This window comes from Nerophis ophidion, linkage group LG11 (genome assembly GCF_033978795.1).
Source record: "Nerophis ophidion isolate RoL-2023_Sa linkage group LG11, RoL_Noph_v1.0, whole genome shotgun sequence".
NCBI classification, from domain to species: Eukaryota; Metazoa; Chordata; class Actinopteri; order Syngnathiformes; family Syngnathidae; genus Nerophis; species Nerophis ophidion.
The window spans coordinates 66,546,312-66,563,103 of record NC_084621.1 but is presented as its reverse complement, the minus strand read 5'-3'; the positions used below and the strand labels follow the sequence as shown (position 1 = coordinate 66,563,103).

Here is a 16,792-nt window from a genome sequence, read left to right as displayed (position 1 = left end):
AAGCGAAAGCTATTTATCAACAACATCCAGAAACGCCGCCGGCTTCTCTGGGCCCGAGATCATCGAAGATGGACTGATGCAAAGTGGAAAAGTGTTCTGTGGTCTGAGGAGTCCACATTTCAAATTGTTTTTGGAAATATTCGACATCATGTCATTCGGACCAAAGGGGAAGCGAACTATCCAGACTGTTATCGACGCAAAGTTCAAAAGCCAGCATCTGTGATGGTATGGGGGTGCATTAGTGCCCAAGGCATGGGTAACTTATACATCTGTGAAACCACCATTAATGCTGAAAGGTACATACAGGTTTTGGAACAACAGATGCTGCCACCTAAGCGCTGTCTTTTTCATGGACGCCCCTGCTTATTTCAGCAAGACAATGCCAAACCACATTCAGCACATGTTATAACAGCGTGGCTTCGTAAAAAAAGAGCGCGGGTACTTTTCTGGCCCGCCTGCAGTCCAGACCTGTCTCCCATCGAAAATGTGTGGCGCATTATGAAGCGTAAAATACGACAGCGGAGATCCCGGACTGTTGAAAAACTGAAGCTCTACATAAAACAAGAATGGGAAAGAATTTCACTTTCAAAGCTTCAACATTTAGTTTCCTCAGTTCCCAAACGTTTAGAGTGTTGTTAAAAGAAAGGGTAATGTAACACAGTGGTGAACATGCCCTTTCCCAACTTCTTAGTCACGTGTTGCTGGCATCCAATTCTAAAGTTGACTATTTGCAAAAAAAAAAATGTTTATCAATTTGAACATCAAATATGTTGTCTTTGTAGCATATTCAACTGAATATGGGTTGAAAAAGAATTGCTAATCATTGTATTCCGTTTATATTTATATCTAACACAATTTTCCAACTCATATGGAAACGGGGTTTGTATATAAAACATTGATGGAGGTGTTTAAATGTTTTTAAGGGCTTTAAAGGCAGACCAGAGCGGCTCCCATAGGCTCCATCAAAAAATCTGATCAAAAGCAGACTTTTGATCACATGTATTTACGAGTTAGAATGTATTAATAAAAATATATGGTGGTAATGTATTTTATGAGGATAGGGAACGATTCCAAAAAAAGTGCAGTTCCCTTTAAGTAATGTATGTGACTCTTGCACGTACTGTACTTCGACAAATTGGTGGCCCAAACTAAAGACGTAATGATACATAATAATAAAGCAGTGGCCATAGAGTGATGGGATAGCGTCAGCTTTTGTTAGCAGACATGTTTATTTTTTTCATTTAAAGCTGTGTATATTTAAATGAAATGCGAAAGAATTTGAATACTTAATTTAGGCCGCACTAGTTCCAAATTTATTCGACCAATAAGTGTACGGGTAATGGTTTATGTCAACCACAGTGTATAGCTTAAAACCTCAGTTTGGACAATGAAGATGTATAAATGGGGGGTTCAGTCCTAGTGAGGTGAATAGTTACATTTTCCGGTGGTTTCCCTTTCTTTCGTTCCAACTTTTCGGAAAAAGTTTCAAGATGGCCTTTTATTATAACATTCATCCAGGCTTAATTTTACTGTTGATGGTTTAAGGTGCTCTTTACCTCTTCAGATCGGTTGATGTTTTCTTCAAAATCCTGTACTCCCATGATGCCTTTCATGCAAAGAGCCCGGCAACCCACAACGCCAATCTGACAGTCAAAGAAGGGCTCCCCCATTAACAGCACCTACAAAAGATAACAGGAGAACAGAGCTGAAGCAAATAATTCCCCTTTTCCACATATCAAGAAAAGCAGATGCAATTCATTAAATAGTTTTTCTTCAACATCAGTTACTGGATTTGATGAATGATTTTGAATCAAGTTAGTCAAAACTAAAGATTCATTGTTTTTTATCTTAGTTAGCTTAACACCATTCAGTAAGGAGAGTATAATAAACAAAAACTGACCTATGACCACACAACAATTAGGTGTGCAAACAATAAGAATAAATAAAGAAGATGTTTACCTCAATGGTTATTCCTTCTTGAACCAGGCACATAACTTCTCTTGACTTCACCTTCTGAGGGCTGTAGTAGCTGCTTTCTGCCTGGGACTCTGTCAGCTGAAACAAATAAGACACAAAAATGTGTCATGTCAGATTGTCATGTTTCACAAATAACCAAGTGTGACTACAGTAAATCAAGTGCATCACATATTACAATAAAGGTAATTTTTAAGGAGAAACGTAACCGCTGTTGCACGTTTTTTCGAATTGCTAGAATATCAGGTCAACAGTAAAAAGGCTACATTGATCCTTTTTTTTTTTAAAGAAGCTTGTTAAAGCGTATTTGAAGAATAAAATGAGTTTTTTGTGCTATCAGTGTGAAAAAACAGGAAAACCCTAAGAGCTTGTGTGCTGCTGAATTTAATCTAAGTCATCAATGTCGGACAGACAATAGCCATACAAAATATTACTGAAAACCTAAACAACAACAGAGGACTTTTTCCTAGATTGATACTACAATTAGATTTTTCTTACAAAGTTTATAAAACAAGTACATCAAACAATCTGACGGCAACTCATCTAGTTTTTTGGTAGGCCACAATTTGCCTCTGATCAGAACATGACTGGAAAGAAAAAAAGATATAGAAAACTGTTACGCTAGAGGAGGGATTGTCCAGTAATGCGTTTATTCCTTTGGGTGAAGGTCAAACAGAACCAGGGACAAAAAGAGCATCTGGTCAAAACTTGCTGGTTGCAAAAAGACAGAGCAGTGATGCTTTAGAATTTAGCCCATATAACAACTGTGGGTGTAGAACTGAACTGTGCAGGACTCAACCCATTCAACTTTTACACAGGAAGCAGGTGCAGAACAAGAAGCAGCTGTGTCTTATTATCCCAACTGATGGAGCAGATTCTCTCACCCTCACTGCCTTCCTCTCCAATTCTCACTTAATCACGTGTGCAGACAAACCTGCAAATTCCTGGACGTTATATTAAAAAAGGATGTAACTTAAATATGATTAGCGAAGCACAATGCCTCCTGACTAAAAACACACACTTGGAACTACACACCAGTAATATTTAAAAGAAAGCATTGCCAGAACCGTCAGGATTAAATAATGGGATCTATTTCGGAACAGTCATCCATGTATAATGTTTAAAACAATGTGGCCTGAGACACAATTTCCCTCTGCTCTCCTTGTCTATACCGCACACAGAGACAAAGAGCAGTGAAACTATCTGGGGATCAAGCTGTCCTCTAAGACTCACACTTAAAAAAATCACTGTACAAACATATATATATACATACTGTACACATACATTCACTGTACAAACATACATATACACATACTGGACTTATACAAATACATATACATACATATACTCATGCATATAATCATGTTTCATCGAACATATATTAACATTGTTGCCTTATGGGAAACTGGGTAACACATGGCACACTGACCAAGCTTAACCTATTGTTACTATAACAATCTACAAGGTTAATATACTTGGATTCTCTTTCTTCCCCTCCATTTATTTGCTTTCTTATGTATTTCAAGTTATTGTATTATAGTTATTGTTGCATTTGAACAATTGTATTGTTGATAATAGAGGTCATTATTGTTATTATTCATTATCAATAGTGCTATTTCTATCTGTATTTGTATTGCTCCATTTGTAGTGTAATAATGTTTATTGTCATTTCTGGATTATTTTTTATTTCACTAACTGTTTCTTTGCTATCACTTTTACCATCATTTTTGTACGTATCCTATTTGCTGATGTTGTTCTGTTGTTGTTGTTATTGTTATCACCCTCTTGTCCCCGCAATTTCCCCCTCTGTCTTCTTTTTTCTCTTTCTATCCCATCCTGCTCTGACCCGGTTGCACTAAATAATATTATAAATCCATTTAATAAAGTCAAATACAAGTAAGGCAACAAGAGAAATAACCCACACTTCTCTTTTGTAAAGTAAATCTGTACAGCCAATATGGGCATCTACATCAACTATATGATTTGCCTGAGTAGCAAGGTTTAGAAGTAGGATGCACAGAAGAACTGAACTAGAAAAAAAGTCTAAAATTAAAAAGGGAAAAGGGTTTTAACTGACTGTGTGAACACAAAAATATCTTTAATCGTGATAATATTGTTCCACAGAATAAGAGGTAACAGCTTAGGCCACATCCACACTAACGCAGATATTTTAAAAATGCATACTTTTATGCACTTTGACTTCTTGTCCACACACAAACATATACTTTCTTCCTTAAAAACTGGCTTTTGAATAGGGCAGTCATGGTTTAGCGTAGAGCTGCAACAATAATCAGTTAAATCAATTTATTTTGATTAATTTAGATGTATATTCTGTTGTAATTAATCGTTTAGATAGATAGTACTTTATTGATTCCTTCAGGAAAATTAAAATTCCAGCAGCAGTGTACAGAGTTGAGATCAATTAAAAAAAAAAAAAAAAAAGAAAAAAAAAAGTAAATAATGAAACAAAATAGAGAAATATTACAAAAAGAATAAAAACAATGGGAATAACAATATAACAGTAAAATAAGAACATAACAAGACAAAGTAGGCAGGTTTATTGAGTGTTCTCAACAAAAATATACTGACAGTGTAGGCAGCTGCTATCGAGCGCACATGAGAACGGTGTGGATGCAGTCATTTTCGTGGCAGCGAAGAGCAGAGACGCAATTTCAGTGTTGGATTTAGCAAAAAAAGAATGAAAGTTATGGCAAGCAGAAAGGTTGTTGTTACTATTTTCCCTAAAATACACATTGGGGCTGTAAAGTGTGTTTTCTCCGATTACTTGGTTATTCAAACAAACTAATCAATATATTACTCAAATACCAAATAATCAATATCTGCAGTCCTAGTGAAGTTTTAAAAACTGTGTGTATGTGTGTGTTGTGTGCGTGCGTGTATGGGTAAAACTAAGCTTTTTGGTTTGTATTAAAAAACAGGTACAGTAAGACAATGCTTTTTAAGCCTTATTTAACAGAACATAAAAATATTTACTTATGAGTGTTTTAGTAATGTGAAGTGGCAGAAACATGTGCTATATAACACGCTCGGGTGAAAAAAAAATATTAATGATGATTCCTGGGCTACATGTAAGTGTGCGCCAATTATGAATATAATGTAGAAGTGATTGTACATCTAATTTGTCACTATATTAAAGCACAAATTAGGTATTATGCCAAGAGCATTCGTTTTTTTTTTCTTGCAGCGGCAGACGCGCATACCTGTGTCTTTTTACACCTACGAGCCTGAGCTCCATGTAAGTGTGCGCTGATTTAAAAAATAATGTATAATATAATATCACTATGTCAGCCTTGGCTGCTTTTCCAGGCTTATAATTGGACAAAATGCTCATGACAGCGAATGAATGTGTTTTAGTGTAGACAGACTGCTTTGAAACTACACTCGTGGAAGGAGGCATATTTTTTTAAAGAGTTCATCGTCATATAAACATGGCCTTAGTGTCACACACGCATATATACTTCATGTCATATATAAATATAACGATAAAACACATGTACTTTACAAGAATGTATATCACTACCCTTCATGTTGAAATAATTTGTATGTTTGGCGTACAGTATGGACTGTAATGTTGTTGGCATGAAGCTCTGAAGCGTTTCAAAACATAAAAATCTGAAAAGTACTTCACAATGTTCTATTTTTTTTTTAATGCTATACATCTGTCATACTTTGTTTTGGGAAGACGTGATACCAAAAAGTTAGCATGACATTTGAGTAGGATTTAGTTACAAGAATATTGCGGTACTTTATTACCTTGAATGTAAGTGAAGCCGTAGTGCAGTAGAACCCAATGGACACAATGGGATCCTTAAGTGTGTGTTGTTGGGGATTGTTTGGGACGCCTCCAGTCTCTCCCTGCAAGTAAAGACCTTCTTCCCCCTCCTCTGAGTCTACTAGGGCTGGAACGAAGGACCAAGCCCAAGAGACCCATCCTTGGTAATTCTCTGCAGACATGTCTGAGTCCATGTAAAACTCTGGATTTGAGTACTGCCCTGGACCCTGGTTCTCTATGTCCACATCCATCCCTGGAGAACAAAAGGAACAAAGATAAATTCATAATTGTGTAATGAACTAGTGTATTAAATATCAAAGATGAAAGTGCTGAAAAAAACCTTACAATATTGACCTGGATTTAATAAACTGTATTTTCTTCCACTTATAATGAATTCTGTCTTTTCTGACCTATAAATGCTACTACAATGTTTTAGATTCCTCTGCTTGTGGGGTTCTTGCTACATAGTGACGTTACAGCAAGGTATACGCACTTATTTAAACATTAAGTAAAGCTCTGTGCTTCAGGCTCTGAGGGAAACAAGAAACAATTAATTTTATCTAATCTTGGCATGCGCATAATAACACAGATGTGCAACATGCAGTGACATAAATGCTGCTAAGAGCAGCTTTTTATGCAGTCTGAATCAATCCGCAAGTGTATAGGTGTACTTTATGTCGTGACCGGGTGAATCTATTTAAACTTTGTTTTTTACCATGTCTTGAAAAAAAATAGCAACGACTTATGATATATTTTTGTGAACTTTTTCAATATAATTAATCATCCTTCCATCCATTTCTACCCCTTGTCCCTTTTGGGGTTGCGGGGGGTGCTGGAATCTATATCAGCTGCATTCAGGCGGAAGGCGGGGTACACCCTATCAAGTAGATATACAATCAAATACAGTATATGAAACAAAACAAAAACATCAGTATAAAAGGCATTATCACATATTAAAATAATGCTTGTACATATTCAGTAAAAGGCATCTAATAAATGAAAGCAGCAATAAAAAAATACAATAAAAAAAAATATTTATTTATATATATATATATATATATATATATATATATATATATAATTTTTAATTGTGTCAATACATTCTATAAAAGGCACAGATACCAGTGTTTCCATATATACGATTGGTACCCAACAGAACACAGAGGATTGGTTATCTGTGTAATAAGATAATTTTCTGACCCCTGCAATCTACATATAAACTTAAACATCAGTTTTCTCAGGGTGGCGTGAAAGGTTTTTATCCCTAAATCCCAAAAAAGCTTGCTGGCACTACTACCGCTGGGCTTTCCGAGCTGGATTCTAAGACAGTCATTACATGCAACCTGGAGTTTGCGTAAGCTCTCTTTTCTTAACCTCACCCAGAGGGGTGCTGTGTACATAGGGGTGCAGTAAGCTCTAAACAAGTACACCTTCGCTTCGTCAGAACAGTAGTGACATTTTCTCACCAGCTTTTTTCTCCGTCTAAACATGTCAAAATCATGCTCCATCTTGTCATTGATGATGTGGCCTAAGTATTTGGCATGTGTTTGACCAGACAAGTAGAAAACTGGGATATTAAGATGTTGATCCTCCTTGGTCCTACATATCATTACCATACTCCTTGTTGCATTATGCTTGATGTCAAACTTGACTCCATTTCTGTTAAGAAGCTGTTAGAACCCTCACTACTGGGCGGTATAATGGCCAAATCATTAGCGTAGATAAAGTGATTGATTAAGGCAGTGGTTCTCAAATGGGGGTACGCGTACCCTTGGGGGTACTTAAAGGTATGCTAAGGGGTACGTGAGATTTTTTTTTAAATATTCTAAATTTAGCAACAATTCAATAATAATTTATAAATATATTTATGAATTAATACTTCAACAAAATATGAATGTAAGTTCATAAACTGTGAAAAGAAACGCAACAATGCATTATTCGGTGTTGACAGCTAGATTTTTTGTGGACATGTTCCATAAATATTGATGTAAAAGATTTCTTTTTTTGTGAATAAATGTTTAGTATTAAGTTCATGAAACCAGATGGTTCTCTATTACAATCCCCAAAGAGGGCCCTTTAATTTGATGATTACTTCTATGTGTAGAAATCTTTATTTATAATTGAATCACTTGTTTATTTTTCAACAAATTTTTAGTTATATTTTATATCTTTTTTTCCAAATAGTTCAAGAAAGACCACTACAAATGAGCAATAGTTTGCACTGTAATAATTTAGAAACTGATGACATAGTGCTGTATTTTACTTCTTAATCTTTTTTTCAACCAAAAATGCTTTGCTCTGATTAGGGGGCACTTGAATTAAAAAAAATGTTCACAGGGGGTACATCACTGAAAAAAGGTTGAGAACCACTGGATTAAGGTGTTCCCAATGATGCACCCTGTTCTGCAATCTCTCAACTGCCCTGACAGATCATCCATATACAGGCTAAATAGGCCCGGTGAGAAAAGCCCACCCTGCCGTACCCTTTAGAGTTGGCAGTCTTCCTGCAATCTTGTAGGAAGACTTAAAAAAAAAGCTAGTTAAAATGACTGTGTAGCTAAATTTACACCAAAGCTTATCCAATACATGTTATCTACACCACACCAAAGTACATTTAAATGTAGATTAAAATAATCACAGGTTTCAAAATACTTGTATTTTTATTTTCGAGGTCTATAAATAAATGTAAGGGTAAATGCGTCGTGAGCGGTCTCTTCTCCTGGGTGTGGCAGGGCGCTCTGTGGACACAGGCCAACAATGCTCTTTAAAAGTATATTTCAGAAGTGGTTCACTAAATCTGAGCCAGTAGAAATAGAAGGATGTAAAAATAACCAAAATATTAATCTTGTAATATTTTTTTATACAGCTATGGTTTTAGTTGATTTGGAACATGTCTACAAGGTTTCATTGTGATACATCATATAATTACAGTTTCACACTTCAACATGTCTAAAAGAAAAGAGTATAACGGAGCAGTTGATTTAATCCCACCCCTTCATAGGATCACAGCAATTACTAACACTTTTGTTCTCCACCTGAGTCAAATCTGTAATAATAATACAAAAAATATGTGAAGAAGTTGCAATTTACAACATTACATGAAGATGTAATAGATCTAAATATGTATTTAAGTTACGTCATAGATGTCACAAAAGCTTTCTTTGGTTGTTTGATTTAGGATTGGATTGAAACAAACGGCACAATAATGACCCACTCAATGATAACAACGTTCCAGCTCTTCACATCTTGTCTATTTCCATAAAGATGGAGAAAGAGGAAGCTGATGTCAATACGCAAGAATGTGTAATCCCATTCCTTGCAGCCTCGTGTCCTCTGCAGGAAAACAATACTGTCTGTGAGGTCACTGCCTAGGAATCCCTAAGGCTGAGGCGGTCAAAATTATGAATTTAATTAAATATTTCACTCAGTGAATTGGCAGTTGTAATTCTCATGTTATGTGTTATCTCCTCCGCTCCTCCAGTCTTCCTGTCCATTTTGTCTCCCCTTTTTGTTTTCTTCCACTCTGTGGTAGTAGCCTTTGAGGTGTCACTTCAACAACTTAAGCCGTTCCGCTTCATGTCACAGACTGACGCAGCCTGCGCTTGAGTTATAAGACAATCCAAATAAAAGAGCACCTACCAATCAAATGATCAAAACATGGCGGCTTAAGTAGACTTTGAAGTATTAATCCAGAGAAGTGAGTGCAAAATTCCCAGAGAGACGTGGGCTGGACAAATGTGTAACAGTGACTGAACTATTTTTCACATTAATACTTCCAAATAACAAGTAAACTCAGTAAGGTAGTAATGTCCAAAGTAGGGCTCAAAGCAGTATTTATCAGCTGCCGTACAGGTACAAAGCTGCTGAGCCTAAATAACAAAAAGGTATGCAAGTGATTGACAGCAAATCTGATTTAGACGGACAACTAAGAAAAAAGCAGTGCCCTCAAAAGGCCAGTAGATGTCCATCCATGTTTATAAAGGGAACACTGGATTGGACAAATGAACACATCCTTAAATTATCTTGGTCTAGTCCCTGAGTGGACAAGCGTAATTTGTCATCCATTTATTTAGCGCTAAATATTATATAATTCATTATTGGCACAGAGTCTTATAACTCTGTGGCAAATAATCCTGTTAAATTATATCATAATGTGGAATAATCTAATACATTGTGAATTTAGAACTTTGGATATGCTTGTAGTGTTTAGTTTTCCATTGTTAAAATGTGGAAAAAACATCAAAATCAGTATTATATGTTACTGTCCTTTGTGATGTTTTTGTGTCAGAGCTAAAAGAAAAGCATTCGGCAAATAAAATGTGTATAAAAAGGAATACTTCTGTGGTGAAGTGCACTTGTAATAACACCAACATGTTCCATACTAAATATCTTAAACACCACCAGCATGACATTTACATCCCAATTACTTGAACTCAATTTCAGCATTAAAGAATATACATACAGTACAAAATAATGACCAGCTACATAAACCACGTTATCCTTATTCATTTGCTACAGAAAAGAGTATTATGCATAAAAAATATTAAGTGAAATGTCACATCGCTGGACTGACACATGGCAGCCATATGAAGTTTGATAGCCTGTGGCCTCTAACCAATTTGTGTGATGGTCTGGTCCCATCAATGGGTCTCTGCGGCCTTTGAGGCAAGTGAGGGCAAGCTCTCCTTCAAAATCTGCAAACACACTGTAAAAATTCCAAAACATACAATATGTATAGATCACTGGACAAATTCCAGGCACTTACATAGACAAGCATATAGACGAGTAGTGAGATGACACAAGCATGCATGTACGCATGCACACAGACTATAAAATTCTTCATATGCAAATGAAACCGGTTCATTCTAGCATATTCATGATCAATGTTTCCAACCTCTGATATTTACACAGCTTTTCACAAGTTAATTGTCGCTTCATTCAGTATTCTTGACCTTACACTTACTTAAGCAATTTGTTAAGGGGGGATAGGCACTTAAATAGAGATTGAACAACATGTGGAAAACCCACAGTAATAATAGCAGCACGTTCAAAGCCTTTCTTAGAATTGTGCAATAATATATACATATTTATGAATAGACTAAACATATGCAAAATAAAGGGATGTCACAATAACTGGTAATAATGATAACTACTGTAAAACTCCAGACAGGTGGTATGACAGTTTTAAATTAAAATGATCAAAAAACCATGATTAAAAAATGCAAATTGATTAACTCCCAGACTGACTGGCACCAGCTCGCTAGCTTAAAGGCCTACTGAAATGATTTTCTTATTTAGACGGGGATAGCAGGTCCATTCTATGTGTCATACTTGACCATTTCGCGATATTGTCATATTTTTGCTGAAAGGATTTAGTAGAGAACATCGACGATAAAGTTTGCAACTTTTGGTCGCTAATAAAAAAGCCTTGCCTGTACCGGAAGTAGCACTGGTTGTAGAGCTCCTCACATCCTCACATTGTTTACAATCATGGCCACCAGCTGCAAGAGCGATTCGGACCGAGAAAGCGACGATTTCCCCATTAATTTGAGCGAGGATGAAAGATTTGTGGATGACGATAGTGAGAGTAAAGGACTAGGAAAAAATAAAAAAAAATAAAAAAGGTGAGGGCAGTGGGAGCGATTCAGATGTTATTAGACACATTTACTAGGATCATTCTGGAAAATCCCTTATCTGCTTATTTTGTTACTAGAGTTTTAGTGAGATCATATGGCCGTACCTGAAAGTCGGAGGGGTGTGGCCACGGGTGTGGTGACCGCCAGTGTCTCCGGTGGGAGGAGGTAAAAGAGTCGCAGCTGCAGGACGCAAGCTCCGCTCATGTCTACGGTAAGAGCCGACTTATTACCACAATTTTCTCACCGAAACCTTCCGGTTGACATGTGGTCGGGAACCATGTTCGCTTGACCGCTCTGTTCCATAGTAAAGTTTCACCTTCAGGAACGTAAACAAGGAAACACCGGCTGTGTTTGTGTGGCTAAAGGCAGCTGCAATACACCGCTTCCCACCTCCATCTTTCTTCTTTGACTTTTCCATTATTAATTGAACAAATTGCAAAAGATTCAGCAACACAGATGTCCAGAATACTGTGTAATTATGCGATTAGAGCAGACTACTTATAGCTTGGATCGGGCTGAAAGAACATGTCCGCTACAACCGGTGATGTCACGCGCACGCGTCATCATAAACGTCATCATTCCGCGACGTTTTCAACAGGATACTTCGCGGGAAATTTTAAATTGCAATTTAATAAACCAAACCGGCCGTATTGGCATGTGTTGTAATGTTAAGATTTCATCATTGATGTATAAATTATCAGACTGCGTGGTCGCTAGTGTTCAGAAACCGCTGAACAGATTTAGGACACAATGCCCGACAGAAATAATAAAAATAAAATAATAGATTTAATTGGTTATGCACTTTTCATTTAAATACATCTTAAACTGCTACAGTACAAACCAATATTTAAAACAATAAACGCTTTGTCCACTATGCTTGTTTGGTAGAAGAAGAATGATGTGTACCATCCCAAGAACACCATCCCTGCTGTGAAGCATGGGTTTGGTGGCATCATGCATTGGGGGTGTTTTTCTGCTCATGGGACAGGACGACTGTATTAAGGAGAGGATGACTGCAGCCATGTATTGTGAGATTTTGGCCAAAAACCTACTCCGCTCAGTCAGATCATTGAAGATGAGTTGTGGCTGGATCTTCCAACATGACAATGACCCAAAGCACACAGCCAGGAAAACCAAGAACTGGCTTCGTGAGAACCATATCAAGGTTCTGGAGTGGCCTAGCCAGTCTCCAGACCTAAATCCAATTGAAAATTTTTGGATGGAGCTGAAAGTCTGTGTTACTCAGCGACAGCCCAGAAACCTGACTGATCTAGAGAAGATCTGTTTGGAGTAGTGGGCCAAAATCCCTCCTGCAGTCTGTGCAAACCTGGTGAAGAACTACAGGAAACGTTTGACCTCTGTAATTGCAAACAAAGGCTACTCTACCAAATATTAATGCTGGTGTTCAAATACTTATTTTCAGCTGTATCACACAAATACAATTTAAAAAAATCATAGATTGTGATTTCCGGATTTTTCTTTTTAGGTTATCTGTCATACAGTGGACATGCACCTACTGTGAAAATTTCAGATCCCTCCATGATTTCTAAGTAGGAGAACTTGCAAAACAGCAGGGTGTTCAAATACTTATTTTCTGGGATTATCTTTGATAATTTTGGTTACAATACCGGTGATATGAAATGTTCATATTGTTACATCCCTAGTAACATCTCAATTATGTCTTTTAAATATTGTCATTCATACTTCATGTTATGGTTGTTATAGTTACACATAATATGTATGATATTTATACCTGATTGTAATGGTATATATATTGTAATGTGAGTATGTGGAACTTCAGTGTCAGTGTGTACCCCCGTACAGCACCAATTAGTGTGACACCTCAGTCTTTGTAACTTTTTGGCCACTCCTTACCACTTCCCTTTTTTCCACAACGCGATGCCAGAGGTTATCCTTTCTTGATCGGTGTAATTATAATTTGTGTCGGGACACACAATGTGGTCACAGTATTGACTCCATCTACGATATTTTCCTGAACTATGGCCATTTCTTTTTTCCCCACACTTTGAACTTCGTGCTTTATACAATGCTAGACATGCTGGATATGCTGATTTTTTCCGGGTTCCCCAGCTTTACATGCCGCCAATAAATGTAGTCTTGTCACATCTGACCAAAGAGTTAGGTCACTGTTGACCAATGGAATTCTCTACATTAAATCAAACGCACTCACCCACTCAAGTAGCCATTTAGCACGTTATGGACTCACCCTCATCATGGGGAATACACAACGAAATACACATGACGCAACCCCAAAGCCAAAGACGATTGACCTGGCCCTTAGAAAAGGTAACAGCCGCTGCATGGAAAAGACATCCACCACCACCAACAGGCCTCAAAAAGCCGAATTCTCCCGTCCAAAGGCAAAACCTAGTAACTCACTTCTAGCTGATTTTGAGAAAACGAAGGGAAACCAATCCATCTTGATGCTGTCTTACAAAGATCTACAAAGTCATCAAACGTATAGATGTTTTCTTGAGCTTTCATTTTCTTGCCGATTGAGCCATGGATTGAATCTGCACTCATGAGCGTGTGCCCTTTCTCCAGATATTTTATCATAATCTCGGATGGGCCCCATTCTGCGTTTGCACATTGGGCAAGAGCTGTGTACAGCGTCCAATTTTTATTTTGACCTCCACAGTTATCTGCCCAAAAGAGTATGCAAAGGGAAGAATCAAGAACAATACATTTAATGAAAGTGCTTGCAACGTCCTGGGCCAATCTTCCAAATATCCCCTCGTGCCATAATATCACATAATCAGGTTGACCGTCGGCCCCCATTCGTGTAAATGTCTCATTAAAGACAATAAGGCGACTGACAAAGAAGCTCCAATTGGTCCCTTGAGATACTAGGTTTTTCTGTTGTATCTACACGGTTATGTGGTAGTTGCTAGGTCCTGCCATGCGCGTAAAAGCTTACTTACGGAACAAATCACAATATCGCATACACTAATGTAAAGCATATCACCTAGGAACTCCAAAAATTTTATTATCAGCTCAGTTTTGACCAAAATTGAGTTACTGGGTTTTGCCTTTGGACGGGAGAATTGCAGGTTGAGAAGGGTGAAAACCATGCTAAATGACTTTCCCGGTGTTACAGGCACTGTTTTTTATGTAAATAGTTCATGTTTCAATATGTACACTTGCGGCTTAAAAATGTGTGCGGCCAATATGTGTGTAAAATAAAAGCAGTCCAAAAAAATTGGTGGGGGCAGCTGTTATTTAAGTGCTCTTTATAGCCCAGAAAGTACAGTGTGTTTCATGTTGATTTAGTCAGATGCAAATAAAGGAAAATGCAGAACTATGCAGCATGCCTGGTGTTATTACTAATGCAATATCACACATCCATCCATCCATTTTCTACCGCTTGTCCCTCTCCAGGTCACGAGGCAATATCACACATTGCAAGAAAATTAATTACATCCTTTTCAAGTGTTGACATGACAAAAGGTTTCTAACCTTAATTTCAATAATGGATTATTTGATCAATAATTCTTGCAGTGTTACTATTGGGAAAATAAACACATAAAGGACTAAAAATCACATGTTCTTGAACAAGCCAGACCTGCTTCCTACATCATCGTAGCAAACGCACACACGCACACCAACCCCACTTTCATTTTCTTTACTCTGTCAATTACTTCCAGCATAACAAGATCTGGAGGCGCTCAGGTTCCAAGAGCTGGTCCCCTCTTGTATATTTTTGTGATAGGATACTAATTCATTCTCAGAGGCTCCACATAGCAGTAGCATGACACCGACTCTTACATCTGGCATTGGAAACCAAACTGCAAGCTGCGCCAACTTGCAGTAAAAGTTCCTGGCCAACAGGCAGGGAGAGTAGATTGTTGGGAATGAAAGGAGCTAGAGTAAATTGTGCCATGCTTCCTGCCTTTCTTCTACCCACCACTTGTTCTATATGCTTTTGCTGCTATACTGAGTGTCCCCATCCATAAGGACCCGGGACTCCATAACTCAATTTTGTTGAAATGAGGACAAATATTTTGAGGGGTGAAGAAAGGAAGATGTTCAGTTTGACAGTGTGGTTATTGATGGTGTGTATCTGAATGTTTTGAGTGTGTGACAAGTTGACTACCCAATTAAGTTTAAAAATTATGCAGGTATGTTGTTGCAAATTCAGCAATTTTCCTGTAAGATAGTCATACCCAAAGTAGACGTGTGAGGATGAAACTTAAACAAATGTACAAATGAACCAGGTAGGATTGTGTATTAGTACCGTGGACACGTCTGTGAGTGAAGCCAGGACCGTGTGTTTTACTTGGCTCCAAGATGTGAGGAGTGTTTTCTCCTGAGGTTCAAATCAAAAATCAGAAAGAGATGGTCCTGTGTTTAATTTATATTTGTTTCAACACTTAATCCTCCTATGCGCATGGAGGGACTCAAGTTTGATGACAATAGTCTGTGGGGAGTTAAAAAATGCTGGAAGATACACCATCATCAAAGAGACGTCTACTGTCCCATTTAAGAAGACCAAAAAAAAAATGTGCGATTTATCTTTCCCCGTTGTTGCTTATTGTCTTCAGACCATGCTAAATGTGTTTGTTTATATTCAACGGTGCTTGGCTCAAGTCCTGCAATGGATAAAATAGGTAACTGGGACTGGAAAGTTTGTTTTCCAAACACTGTCCATTGGTTCAAAAGATGAAAGAGTGCAGCACACTCTCTCTGGCAGCTTTTCTCTAAATGTCCATTTTATTCAAGTTTTGCACGTGTATGTTTCTCTTTTGTGTTTGATAACAGAGGAAAAAAAACCCTCTCTAGGGGATGAACGGAGAGATTTCTTTCTTCTTCCTATTATTTACCAGAAAATGTTTTTTCTGAGTTGCTTAACACCTGATGTGCAAATCAGTTCCCACCACCACCTGCTCACTTGAAAGTTGGTAATTTTATAACTGCATGCAAGTAGCATATTTACAGTGGTTTTCAAACCTTTTGCACCATATACCACCTCAGAAAACACTTGGAACTCCAAGTACCACCATAATGACCAATATTAAAACACAGTAGCATAGTAGGTCTAAGTATTCAATAAAATCCAAGGTTTTATTTAACAAGTATATTTAATAAAAATGTTTACAAATATTTTACATTGCACTCAGTTTGAACATTAATACCGTTTAAATATGTATTAAGTGATTATTTGGCGTACCACTAAATGGAGCCCACTTACCACTGGTGGTAAACGTACTACAGTTTAAGAATCACTGGCCTGCTGTATGTTAATTAATTTTTTACGTCAGAATTGCAATGTTTTTACTTATTGTGAAGAAAAATTGGCACCTTACACTATTAATTGATGGCCCCAAAATCATTGATCACAATAATCAATTCTAACCTCTAATGGAAAAGT

General features: G+C 37.3%; 1 protein-coding gene across 4 annotated transcripts in view; it reads right to left on the bottom strand.

Annotated features, from left to right (window-relative positions):
• The window catches only part of LOC133562376 (intermembrane lipid transfer protein VPS13B-like), an 819,661-nt gene that overhangs the window by 764,957 nt on the left and 37,912 nt on the right, over positions 1-16,792 (bottom strand). For all 4 annotated transcript variants that reach the window (XM_061916537.1, XM_061916536.1, XM_061916534.1 and 1 more), the window contains exons 8-10: positions 5,749-6,020; positions 1,960-2,055; positions 1,557-1,679 (exon numbers count right to left, since the gene is read on the bottom strand). In XM_061916537.1, coding sequence (XP_061772521.1) covers positions 1,557-1,679; positions 1,960-2,055; positions 5,749-6,020 — 491 coding nt within the window. The remainder of the gene's footprint in view (positions 1-1,556; positions 1,680-1,959; positions 2,056-5,748; positions 6,021-16,792) is intronic.